The 12,771-nt window shown below is 30.0% G+C and overlaps 1 protein-coding gene across 1 annotated transcript in view; it reads right to left on the reverse strand.

Moving 5' to 3' along the window:
• LOC129216671 (pre-mRNA-splicing factor CWC22 homolog) overlaps positions 1–12,771 on the reverse strand; it is a 106,087-nt gene that overhangs the window by 13,208 nt on the left and 80,108 nt on the right. The window contains exons 16-24 of the mRNA XM_054850887.1: positions 10,752–10,880; positions 9,634–9,727; positions 8,281–8,409; positions 7,727–7,862; positions 6,752–6,855; positions 5,173–5,275; positions 3,294–3,356; positions 853–930; positions 281–426 (exon numbers count right to left, since the gene is read on the reverse strand). Of these exons, the coding sequence (XP_054706862.1) occupies positions 281–426; positions 853–930; positions 3,294–3,356; positions 5,173–5,275; positions 6,752–6,855; positions 7,727–7,862; positions 8,281–8,409; positions 9,634–9,727; positions 10,752–10,880 (982 nt within the window). The remainder of the gene's footprint in view (positions 1–280; positions 427–852; positions 931–3,293; positions 3,357–5,172; positions 5,276–6,751; positions 6,856–7,726; positions 7,863–8,280; positions 8,410–9,633; positions 9,728–10,751; positions 10,881–12,771) is intronic.

Below are 12,771 nucleotides of genomic sequence, written 5' to 3' on the forward strand. Positions count from 1 at the left end.
AAAAGCAGAAGCCTGCTTTCTCAGTAGGGTAGCACACATGTGCATTAATATTGCATTAGATGAAAATATACATATTTGTCTCAATTTTATTGGTACATGGAAAAACTATGAAATACGTTATTTCAAACTTACTGACAAACACAAACCAATTTTCATTCAAATGTAAAAAAAAATGGGGAGGGGTAGAAAGAAATTTTCAATTAAGAAAATATTGTGCTTCCAATATAAGGCATAGTTTAAATATATTTAAAAGGAAATATTTATAAGAAGTTAAACTTACTATTTGTCCAGGTTGTAACTCTAATTTCAAAAGTTTATGAGCACATTCTTCAAAATCTAAGCTGGACTGTATAGTTAAATAGATTTTACGCCGTAAGCAGACTACATTAGTTTCAGTCATGTCTATGATTTGCTGGCTTTCTTCAGCTATAAATAAATAAGGAAAAATAAATAAGTATTCAACTGTAACATCAACATTCAAAAATAAATAAATAAAAAATAAATAAATAAATAAATAAAGTTTCAGTCATGTATCAAAAATATTTTGCCCCAAAAGAGCAAAAGGTAGAACACAACATTTATAAAATATACTCATAGCAACTATGAAATACAAGTACCTATGAAACAAATTTATTGCATGAAGTCATATCTAGTATAAGTACTTAAAGCATAATGCCATAATAGTGCCTTAAACCATAAAGTCAAAATAAAGCTTCTGCAATTGCAACAGAACAATAAAATGTCCAGAAAATACAATCAATATCTCGTTTTTTCAAAACCAAAACTAATTTTTGAATTTAAAAAATATAAGTTAGCTCACTAACAATTCAGAAACAAAAATGAATTCCTTACTTTTAGCTTCTTCTTCTTCATCACTTTCCTCTTCATCATCAGCAGACCCATCTTCATCAGTATCATCACCTAGTATTTCTTCCAGGAAAAGAAAAAAACTTTCAACACATAGAAAACTCAACAGTAATAATGAAAACAGATCTCAAAGTACTTTTTTATTAAAAAAGAAAAAAACATAAGAAAAGGTATTAAGAAACAGTGCAGTTGGAAAAAGCAAGAGAAAAATATTTAAAAAAAAAAAAAGGAGAAATAAATGAAAAATATTTGAATGAAAAAAAAAGGATAAGCTCATTGTCAGAAGCAAAGTAAATTATAAACACAAAAAAAGCAATTCTTATACTAGTTGTTGTTGAACAAATAGTTTTATTTATTAATTATTTTTTTATATACAGTCAACTCTCCGTAACTCGAAGTCCCAGGGGACTGGCTAAAACATTCGAGTTATTGGCAGTTCGAGTTATGTGAAATTTCTTAACAGTTTCAAGAGTTTGGGACCCGATGAAAACTTCAAGATGAAAGAACATTCGAGTTATAAGCTTCGAGTTATTGAGATTCGACGGTATTATCAGCAGCGCTTGTACACGCTTAAAAGAAGAAAAGAAATCAAAACCTATTTTGTAAAAAAAAAGTTTTTTTATACAATTAAATGATAAATACAATCATTAAGAGTAAAAATAATCAGCCAGTGTTTACAGATAAATCAAAAAAACATAACTTTTTAATTGAAATTACTTTTCTATGTAAAAAAAGAAACTACACCGAATGAATTTATAATATTTCGGAATGCCTGACATACTGAGGTCGAAGGTAAAATTTTGTCTTCAAAAACGTACACATGTTGATACATAGGATCCGAATCAAACATCTGGAGACCACATCTTTCGGTTTACAGCTAATCTGGTTACGTCCATTACGTCCAGTTAAGTCAATTTTTTGTTTCAGATTTTGATTTCCAGGTGGATCTGGAGTAAAAACTCAACAAGGGCTCTCCTAAAATGGTTGAAGTTCTATCAAAGAGTTTTTGGAAATCCCTGGATTTCAGGGAAGTAAAAACTCCCTCTTCTTCTAAATCATCATTTTTTTCCGTAAATAATCATATGTAATGATAGCTGCACATCACAAAAATTTTAATTTGGAAACAAGTATCAAACTTCTTTGGACACTTACACAACAAACTTCTACACCAGCTTTAGCTGAGCCTATTTGCTGTTCAAGTGACCATGTTTCAATTTTTAAAATTACAGTTGACTTTCGATAATTTGAAGTACAAGGGACCAAGAAAAAAATGCGACATAACCAAAGTTTGAGATATCGAAAAACTAAAATTATTTCTTTTCAGAGACACTTGTAAGAGTGATTTTAAAAAAAGCACACAAGTAAACAGATAAGAGCAAAATCTTCTATTTTCTTCCAAAAATACAAAAGTAATATTCTAAGTTCATAAACAAAAGTGTCATTAAAATTTCCAGCTTTTTGTTCTCATTGTTCAAACAGTTGAGCATAAAACAATTCATTAAAAGCTATGAGCCTAAAATCTGCAATCAGCAAAACTTCTTAAAGTGAGGAATTCAACTGGTTTAGTTTACTACCAGGAGGTAGGACACATGCTTCCAATCTGCTACATAACAGTGTGGACAATTTCCACCAACAGTAAATTCTTGATTATCTACAGAATAGGGTGGCATGGTAATCTTGGATAAGTGAATTCTCAGGTAATCCGTAACGTAGGTAAAAATCAATATTTATGTATGCAACAACTTAACAAAATCACACTCGCACACATTTAAACTAAAGTTAAAACGTAATCTAACGGTGTCTGAAATTTCAAGATAAGTGGAGGGGATTTCAAGTTGATGGAAAAACATTTCATTATACAACTTTTACAGCAATTTGGGACCATGCAAAAACTTTGACATAAGTCAACACAAAATCAAGTCGAGGTAAGATGGGATATCGAGAGCCGACTGTATAATACTGCTTCTAGAACCTTTTCTGCTGTTTTACTTTCAAACATTCCAAGATCACCCAGGAGATATCTACCCTCCAGCAGTGTCAGCCTTCCTAAGGGATTTTCTCCAACAATATCACACGTCATTCGAAATTTCTGAACTTTTACTTTGCTAAACAAAATTTTGCTATGTCATGTTCAGAGATACAATCTAAGCACATTTTGACCAGTGGTTTCTATTTAATTACATTCACTTGGTTCTTGATAAGTCAAAAGTAACTTTAACTATGAAAAAGCTTTTGCGAGATCAGAGCATAAAACTCTTGGTTAATTAACCAGCACAAAAATATTTAAAGCTCATCCGAAATTAACTAAGCATTAGTAAATAACTGCTCAAGTGTTACATAATGGCAAATAAAACAACAGAGTAAAAGGGGGAAAAATGTGCAATTTAGAATTATATATTTAATTAAGTACTCAATACTTAATTTACCTTTAACAACTGATTTATACTTTTCTTCATTTTCAGTGTAGTTTGGATCAAATTGGAAAATATCTACAAAGGGAATAAAAGTAGCATTAGTAGTAATCCAACAGCAGGAAATAAAACGTATAACCCAACAGCGCAGGAAATAAAAAGTATTTCCAACATAATGATGTTCTAATCAGTTTTATTTATTTAAAGTTAAAATATTACTGATAAAGATTAAAATCATTTTCAGACAAAAGCAAATCATGCAAATCATAACAGAGGGAAGAAAATGCAACTTTTCAAAGGAACTTAAGAATGTATTTTAAGAAGTGTTTTAGAAATGACAATAAAAAATTTGAATAATAATGTATTCAAATGTTCCTTTTTCTAAATACAATTATAGCTACAAATAAAACAAAATGAGAAAGGAAAAAACATACCATGTAAAAGAAAATTGTCAAAACAGGATTTTTCAACAAATACCTATTTCATCCACTTTAAATATTAAATAGACTAAAATGCCCATTTATGTAAAGCATTTTTTGCACATAGTTTCAATTATTTGAGGAAATGATACAATCAATTAATGAATGAATGAATGTAAAAAAAGAAAAAAAAAAGTTTTTGGCATCTATAAGCATACCAGTATTACTATTAAAAGTTTCTTTTACAAAACAGCATAAAAACAATTAAACACAAGCAATAATAAAATTAAAAATCTTAAAGCCTCCCGACTGAGTCGCAACTGTAGAATCAAGAAGGAAAATTGAAAATACTTTTAAAAGCCTTATATTATTAAAAATCAATGCCTTTAATTGCAAATAAAAATTTATTTGCAATTAAAGAGAAACTGGCAACAGATAAAAATTTTAAATCATTGCTTTTAATTTCCTTGTGGGCCAACAATGAATTTGGTTATCAATTGCGTGAATAAAAGCTTAGCTGTTATCAAAATCTGCTTTAAAAAAACGTTATAATTCGAATTCTATGAAACATAGAAGTTCCAAACACATTCTATCAGACGCGGGAAAAAATTTCTCTTTATTTTGTTATTAAATCTTAAAGTATGTTTTCACTGTAAAAATCATGAAAAACCTTTCAGAGGTTCTTAATTAATATCTTTGTTAATTAATGTCATCCAAAGATGCAACCTAGCTAAGAGCACTCTCGATCAACTCTCCTCTGAAAAAATTCTTTTCTTCAAAATTGGTCAATTTGTTTAGGCGCTAGAGTGCCAGAAAGACACACAGATACACAGACACATCAAACTCATAACCCCCTTCCTTTGTGTGTTGGGATTGAAAAATAAATAAATAAATAAATAGAATAAAAAATAGAATGTAACCACTACATTTCATTCGTATTGCTTGAAATACGAATGAATTATGGCTTAATGTACAGGCAAAATATTAAAGGATACAAATAAGTTTAATTCTTTTCAGGGCACAGGAAAAATTTTGAACAGATTTTTTTCTGACTTAATTTGTGCTCCTGATATCTATTTTAAACAATTTCCTTCTAATACAACAATAGTTGCTGTATTAGTTTTTTTTTTCCCCGATACATGTTAAATTTACTAAATAAATTTGACTGATAAACTTCACAAATAAATTTTATAGTTGTTGCTCTACTACAATTATTATATGCATGATGGAGGGCATATAAAATAATAAAAAGGTGGAAGTTGAGAAACAAAGGTTATAATATCAATAAATATTGGTGTACAGGAAAGTAGACTGGCTAAGTTTTGGGCAATATTTTATTGCTTTTTCTCATAGTGGCACCAGTTAGCCAGATTTATTTCTTTTTTAAAAAATGCGCAAAATGCTTGACAATAAAATGGGAAAACATTATTGCACTTCTGCCATGATGATAGCTGAAAGAAAAATAACTGTCTTACTTAGCATTTCTCCATTATCCATTTCATCATCCAAAGTGATTAGATGAGTATATTTATCTTCTTCTTCAACTAGATCCAATTCTTCAGTAACTACTTGGAAGTCCTTAAAAATAAAAAGAAAAAAGAGAAACTCTTTTTTGAAAGTCCTTAAAAATAAAAAGAAAGAAGAGATACTCTTTTAGAAACATCACACCGCAGACATAGCAAAAATAGGAACATACATTTAAGGGTTCTAAAGCAATGAAATAATGGTTTTGAAATATCAGGCTATGTCACAGCCAAACTGCACATGAACTATGAATCATATATGTTAAATTTTATTATCTTTGCATACTCGAAATCAATGAAATAAAAGGTTTTTAATCACAAAAAAATTCTTCCCTGAATAAAGTTTGTTGTAAATTTGAACCACTATATCTTATTTTCCATCAGAGCCACTATAATTAGATTTTTCTACTAATATATATGTGCTAAAATATATGTGCTTGGTAACTTAGGAATAAGAATTTAAATTAAGGCATTGAGATAATGCTTAGGATAAATTTTTAGGTGTCAAAATGAACAATCTATAGCTGGAGCGAACTTAACCTGGCAGTGTCGTAATGTTGAGATTCAGATCTGTGTTTTCACATTGCTGCCAGGTTAGGTTTGCCCTTACTGTAGGTGCCATTTTTAATGAATCAAATTAAACATATCCCCATAGAAAAAAACTTTATTAAATACAAATGCTGCATACTGCCAATAGTGTTAAGTAAAAAAAATGTAAAATATAGGGAAGAAAATGAATTTTACAAAGACAAAATTGATTGTATTTTAAAATTACTTGTAATAAATGCATTCTTCAGGTCAGTTGCGGGTGTAAATAGTGATGAGTTGGGAAACAAAAAGCTTGGATGCAATCCAAAACTTGACTTGTCAAATTTGGTGCCCAAGTTTGGAAATCTGGGAGCTAAATGAAAATTTTTTATCTCAAAAAGTGACTAATAAGTCGATTTCTAATGCTGCAGATCCCCTCCGGACTGTCAAAGTCTCCCTCACCAATACTGATACCGTTTAATACTGGATAGCCAAAGGAAGGCATTCCAACCTGCCTAACTCCTTTAAACCTAAATGTGGCAGAGGTATAAAATGATAAAAATCATCAATTATCACCCAGGTTTGAGCCAAATTTGGCGATATATAGCCAATTCAACTGTCAAACTTTTTGTTGTCAAATTTGACAAAATATTGTAAAGCAATGGGGGAGGGGCAATAACTTTTTTTGCTCATGGTATCCTTCAAAACAATTGTAATCACTTCTGTACATTGTAGCAGAGGAATTTCTTCTTGGCCTGAAGGGAGGTTACAATACTAACCTTATATTTTGAATATTTGTGTGTTTGGGGGAGGGGGCTTGAAGCAAGGGTTTAGGAAAAGCACAGGAATGCAGTTTTACTTGAGTCTATTACTGGAATGAAATACCTTAATTCTAACTTTGTGGCTGAGGCTACATAACCTATGAAAGGACCACCTCTGAACACAAACATGCATTCATTTAAAAAGCAAACATCCATTCAATCTGGAAAATTCAAGCAGTTACCTTAAAACCATCTTTTTCAACAGCAAAAAATACTTCAATCATATAACGGACACGAACATCCACACTTCCTTCATGAAGAAGACTTCGAACTCTGTCAGTAATAGCTAAAACAAACATACTAATTACTTTTCAATGCTATTAAAATAAGAAAACTACAGAATAAATTAATAACAATAAGTTGTTTGGTAAAAACCATTGCATTTCCTATGTGGCTATTGTAAACACACATTTGTGCATCCACATAGAATTAACTTTTACAATCAGCCTGTTTACATCAAACAGTCAGCTTATAGGCGATACACTGAAACTTCTCTGGAGCGACCACTCTTCGTTCCTGGAAAAGTGGTTGTTTTATGGAAGTTTGGTAACTCTTAGAGGTCCTTTTCAAAAATGCAAAAAACAATAACAGCAGCAATAGAAAACATTTACATCTGTGTACAGTACATTAAGAATATCATGTAAAAATATATTTAAATAGGAAAACAAAAAAAAAATTCTTTTTAAAAAATTAGAAAAATTATACCTTTAACATTATTTTTCCTATTTGGAAATTAGTTCACATTAAAATTTGAAAAGAAACTTCCCTGCTATAGATTCTTAGTTTTTCTGAAACAAATTTTAAATATAGCATAACTTTTAGCTGCAAAAATTAATTATTAATGTCTCTATCATTAGTGCAATCTGAGTGCCCATGAGAATATCTATTTCTTAACTGTTCAAATGAGCTAAAAATAGTTTCTGATCACTCAAATGACCTAGGAATGCTCCTGTTCCACTTGTAAGCAACTAAAAAATTTCAAGAAACTTTTGGAAAACTAGTCTTTATCAATCTCCCACAATGATGGACACACACCTAACCTGCCTTCAGATATGCATATGTCACCTTATTTTCCCCCAAAGGTGTGAAATAGTGTGCCCACATTTTAAAAACTGAAACAAAAGGGGGACTCACAATAGTAATAATAAATTACAAACCTCTCATTCCAGTTGGTGTAAGTTTTGTCAGCTTCAACCCACATTCTTTTAAAGTGGCAACAGCTATTTCAATTGAATCCTCTGTTGGATTTTCCAAGAGATGAGTCAATATTTCTAACATAAGTACTTCATGAGCCTTTAACAGAAAATAAGGAAATTTTTGACAAAAAAATTTCATTTGAAATACTGAAAATTAAAAAGGTATTATAAAGATTTGCATTTAAATTTCTCAGAACACTAATACATTAAACTCCCGATTATCCACAGAAAAGGGTGGCATGGTAACCGCAGATATGCGAAAACCGTTGATATTCCGAAGAATAGGTAAAATACAATACTATAAAAAAAAGCAATATGCAATAGCATAAAAATATGAATAACATTCACACATACATTTAAATTCCAACCGCCGATAATCGGGAGTTAACTGTATAATCAAATACTCCTTTTTTAGTCAATACTTGCTTTTAAAGAGTATACGTAAAATTATACAGAATTTTTGTTAAAATGAATCACAAAAACTACTACAGATCTCAAAACTTGATATAACTTACCACTTCCTGGTTTAGCAAATGTGCAATAAATTTTGCAGCTGTCATACACAAGGTTTTATTATTGCGGCGGTATCCCCTTTTGTATTGAATAATAAGCCGTTTTAAAATTAATTCTCCAATTTCAGGAAACTGCAATAAAAAAGAAAAATTTAGCAATAAAAAAGAAATATATTTTCCCCAAAATAGAAACTTTTCATTATTTTTTAAGGAGAAGACATAAAAAAGGCTAAAGTAAAATTGTGTTTCGTGAGTGTAACAGTGAGCTAGTACATCCAATTCATTTATCACATTATTTTCAAAAAGGTTGCTTATCATGAAACTTTCAATTTTTACATAACCACATTACATTTAATATTCACTATCCAAACAAAAATACAATCAATTAAAATTGCAACCTGACTGAAATTATGCAAAGTGGAAGGGGGATAGAAATAAAGTATTAACAAAGTGTACTTATTAAAAACAGGAAAATGTAGGACACACATTAATCAAAACATTGCCAGCAAAGCAAAGGGGTCCTTTCCAAAATTTTAAAAGTGTTTTGTTTTTGAAAGAGCATGGTTAAAACATAGAATTTGACCATTTAAAAAATAATTTGACAATGTTTAATATTTTTAAACAATTATTTTAATCAGTGCACAGATTCAATTTCTTTTTTATGCTTCTGGACATGACATCACAAGCAATGAAATGCCATTCACTGATGCCATTAGAGTAGAGCACAATATTTAATTTGCATCTTTACTTATATGTACTGGCAAGGATATGGTTGATAGCAAGGGTACAGCGCAATATTTGACTTGCTTCTTAATAATAATAATCTGGAAACGGGGTAGACAGCAAGCGTAAGCATTCAGTGCGCCAGTGGAGTAATGCACCAAAGTTCATCATTTGTGACGTCATCAAGAACAATGCCTTATTTGAAAAATCGGACATTTTAAAAAATTAACTAAAATTGAAACGTTTTGAAAATAAAAGTTTTTTATTGCTCTAAGTTAATTTTGTTTTGGTCATTCTATCAACTTCAGTGACTAAAAGTAGTACTTTTGACTGATGGAAACAACCCCATTAGTTATTAGAAACTATCCAAGACCATGGCTTTTTATTTACAGACTGGTTACATGGATCAGATAATAAAATGAAAAAAGAGAAACTGAATCGTTTTACTTATTGAACAATGTCAAGCTCGTCCACCTAGCTCCAAATCCATAGCACCACCAAATCCGAGCAAAATAATAGCCAAATTTTTCCTTGCAAATTGCACCAGTAAATTGCAGTATGTGTATGTTTTTTTAACATTCAAAACAATAAAATGTCACAAAAAGTAAATTATTAAAAAGGTTTTCAACATACTTTTGTATTTATGACAGCAACAAGAGCAGCATATACACGGGTGAAAATAGGTGAAGCCGACTGAGCCTGAATTATTGCTCTAGCTAAGACGCCTCTGAAAGAAAAAGACAAAAGTGTTTTCATTTTCAGACATTTACAGTAATACAAGAATTCTTTCTGAAAGGTAATTAGAGCAACAAATATATTTTTGTAGAGTCCAAACTAACAGTTAAAGGCAATGGTTTTAACAGTAAACAAGTAGGTAAATAATGTTTTTATAGGCATCAGGACTGGATTTTGATCTGGGGTCATTGCATTCAATGACCCCAGTGCGTCTTAATGTTTGCTTAGAAAGAACTTGTTCTCCAGGGTTAAGAGAATTTTCCTCCACGATTAAAAGACTTTTAGAAGGATATTAGTTTAGCAGCATTTAGGAGTCGACAAAATTTTCGCAGAAATATAATTTAGTTTTACTAAAAAAGGATTTTCTGCAACATTCAAATGTTGAACTCGTAAACTTGTCAACATCTCCAAAAACCTTTTGGTATGGCACTTCTTAAGATGCAATTGTCAATATATTTTATTGTATTTAAATTCATTTTCCGTTTAATTCTTCATTACAATTTTACTGAAATCTTTATGTTTATACATAGGACTTTGTCAATTAGTAAGTACACTCATGCAGTGGTCCTTTTACAGTTCTACACCAGTATTATCATGAAAACAATAGATCAACATCCAAAGCTTTTACTCCTTTTTTAAACATTAATTTTAAAAAGGAGAAAAATGAAAAAAAAAAAAAAATCATCCGAAATGTACCGCATCATCAGTGCCATTTTTAATAATGTAGATTTAAATACATTCTAAGAGAGTGGAATTTAAACTTTAAACAATTTTATCCCGAAAGTGACAAAACAAATCTTCTTTACATTTTCAAGATATTTTATGTTTCCCAGAAAAATTATTTTATCAATTGTTTGATAAAAGAAAAAGAATATTTTTTGTAAGTTTTACTCTTTAATTTTCCCCTTTTTTTTAATTATTAAATAACTATTATCAACCTCAAAATTTAAAAATGTACTCGGTTTTTAAACATGACAATCAAAGTTAAAAAGTCAATGAGCAAATTTTCACTTTACCTTCCTCGAATGATATTTTCTTTAAAAAGCTCTGGAACAATTTCTGTTATGTTAGAACTATTCACTTTATTCGTCATTCCAACTATGCTTTTCTTTAGAGCTTCCCAAGCGATTCTCTGATACTCCTCACTAGAAAAACATGATAGAAAAAGGTAACAATCATCTTCAAGTTTTTCAATTAAAAAATATACTAATGTATGCGATATATTTTCAACAATGACTTCACTTTTAGACACAGAAAATGGCATTTAAAGCTACAGAAGAGTTTAAAAAATATTTTAATATATCTAAGCATTGTAGAACAGTAATTTTTATATTTAAATACAACAATTAAATGACAAATATTTATGTTGAAATTACAAAAATATAGCATACACATAACTTCTTTTCCAAAGGCAGAGAAAATTATTTTAAGGAAGAAAATCTCTATTTCAGATACCAAACATCGACATACAAATGAAAAAAACTGATTCAAGAGCTTATTAATTTCCTAACTTGATTGTATTTTTCAGTTATGAAAATAGAATTTTATATATATATATATATATATATATATATATATATATATATATATATATATATATATATATGTTGGCCCTCGAAGGGAGTTCAAAGTTTAGGGTCGTGAGAAAAAAGAGCACAATATATGATTGCTTTGCTTCAAAAGCAATGAGTGAATCAAGCCAATTCTTTTAAATAATTACACTACTTGATACTAGGTACATTCTAATATAAATATTTGGTGACTCACTCATGGCTTAGAGGGCAAAGGTCAATTGAAAATACAATTTTTTAAACTTTTTTTGCCTTGTTTGGGCCCGGATATTTGCTAAAGCCGTTAGTAACCCTCGGAAATAAGTATATGATTTACTACTCACCACAGTATAGTACTAAGAAAAACATAAAAGAGAAGCTTTCGTTTCTCTTGGCTCTAGTACTTAAACGGTCTCAAAGTCGATGATTTTTTAAAAATGGTCAAGTTTAGAGGTTAATAACTTTGATCCAGATGAGTCAATACTTTGAGACACAGCAGTAGTTAAAGTCCGAGTGTTATAGTTTAAGGTCCAGATTCGAAACCCATGGCAACTAATCAACTTTTTTAATTGCCCCGTGTCAAAGTTGATAATTTGAAACAACAAGAATCAAAGTTTTAGGACAATTACGCTATAACGCCTGAGTCAATAACTTTGAGCAAGAGTTATAATTATGCTGTACGTGGTGAAGTTTTAGTCTCATGTCAGAAAACCATGAGATCTAATCATATTAATTAAACGGTGTCAAAAATGATGATTTCAGCATTAAAGAGCGTTTTTTCACGAGTTTATATGCATGCTACTCAAAGTCTTATGAGCTCAAACTCACAAATAAACAAGCTCTTGTTTATTGTTTTTAGTTTAGCATGTGGTGCATTTGCCTGATGTTACTCTATATTGCATGTTCATAGTTTAAAAAAATTTTGGTCTTTTGACCATATTTAATGAATCCTCCATGGTTGATGAGCTCTGGATTCAAACTTTATCTTTTCCTATTTAATAGCTATTTGCAATTTTCCTTTTTATCATCATTATTTTTATATAATTTGTTTAATATTTGGAATTTGGCTTGCATATTTTTTATATATATATATAATTATAATACAAGTGAAGAATATTGAAAAGACCATACCAAAAGCCCATAGATGCGCAACACAGCAAAACTAAAAAGCCAAGTAAGTATATAAAGTATGCAAGCCAAATAACAAGTTTTAAACTTTTTAAAGAAAAATAATGATGAGAAGAAAAAAAATACAAGCAGCAAAATTAATAGAAAAAGTTGAAAGGTTTAATCTAGAGCTCATCAGCCAAGGAGGATTCAATAAATATGTCCGAAAGACCAGAAAATAAAACTTCAAACTAAAAGAGTGTTTGAGCTCCAAGTATAGGCAATACAGAGTAGACTGTCCCAAAGTTGTATGGGGAAAATTTTTTTTGGAATTTCAACTCACATTCCATGGATAATTGTGACATTTTAAGCAAATAAC

The sequence above is a fragment of the Uloborus diversus genome, chromosome 2 (assembly GCF_026930045.1).
Source record: "Uloborus diversus isolate 005 chromosome 2, Udiv.v.3.1, whole genome shotgun sequence".
NCBI classification, from domain to species: Eukaryota; Metazoa; Arthropoda; class Arachnida; order Araneae; family Uloboridae; genus Uloborus; species Uloborus diversus.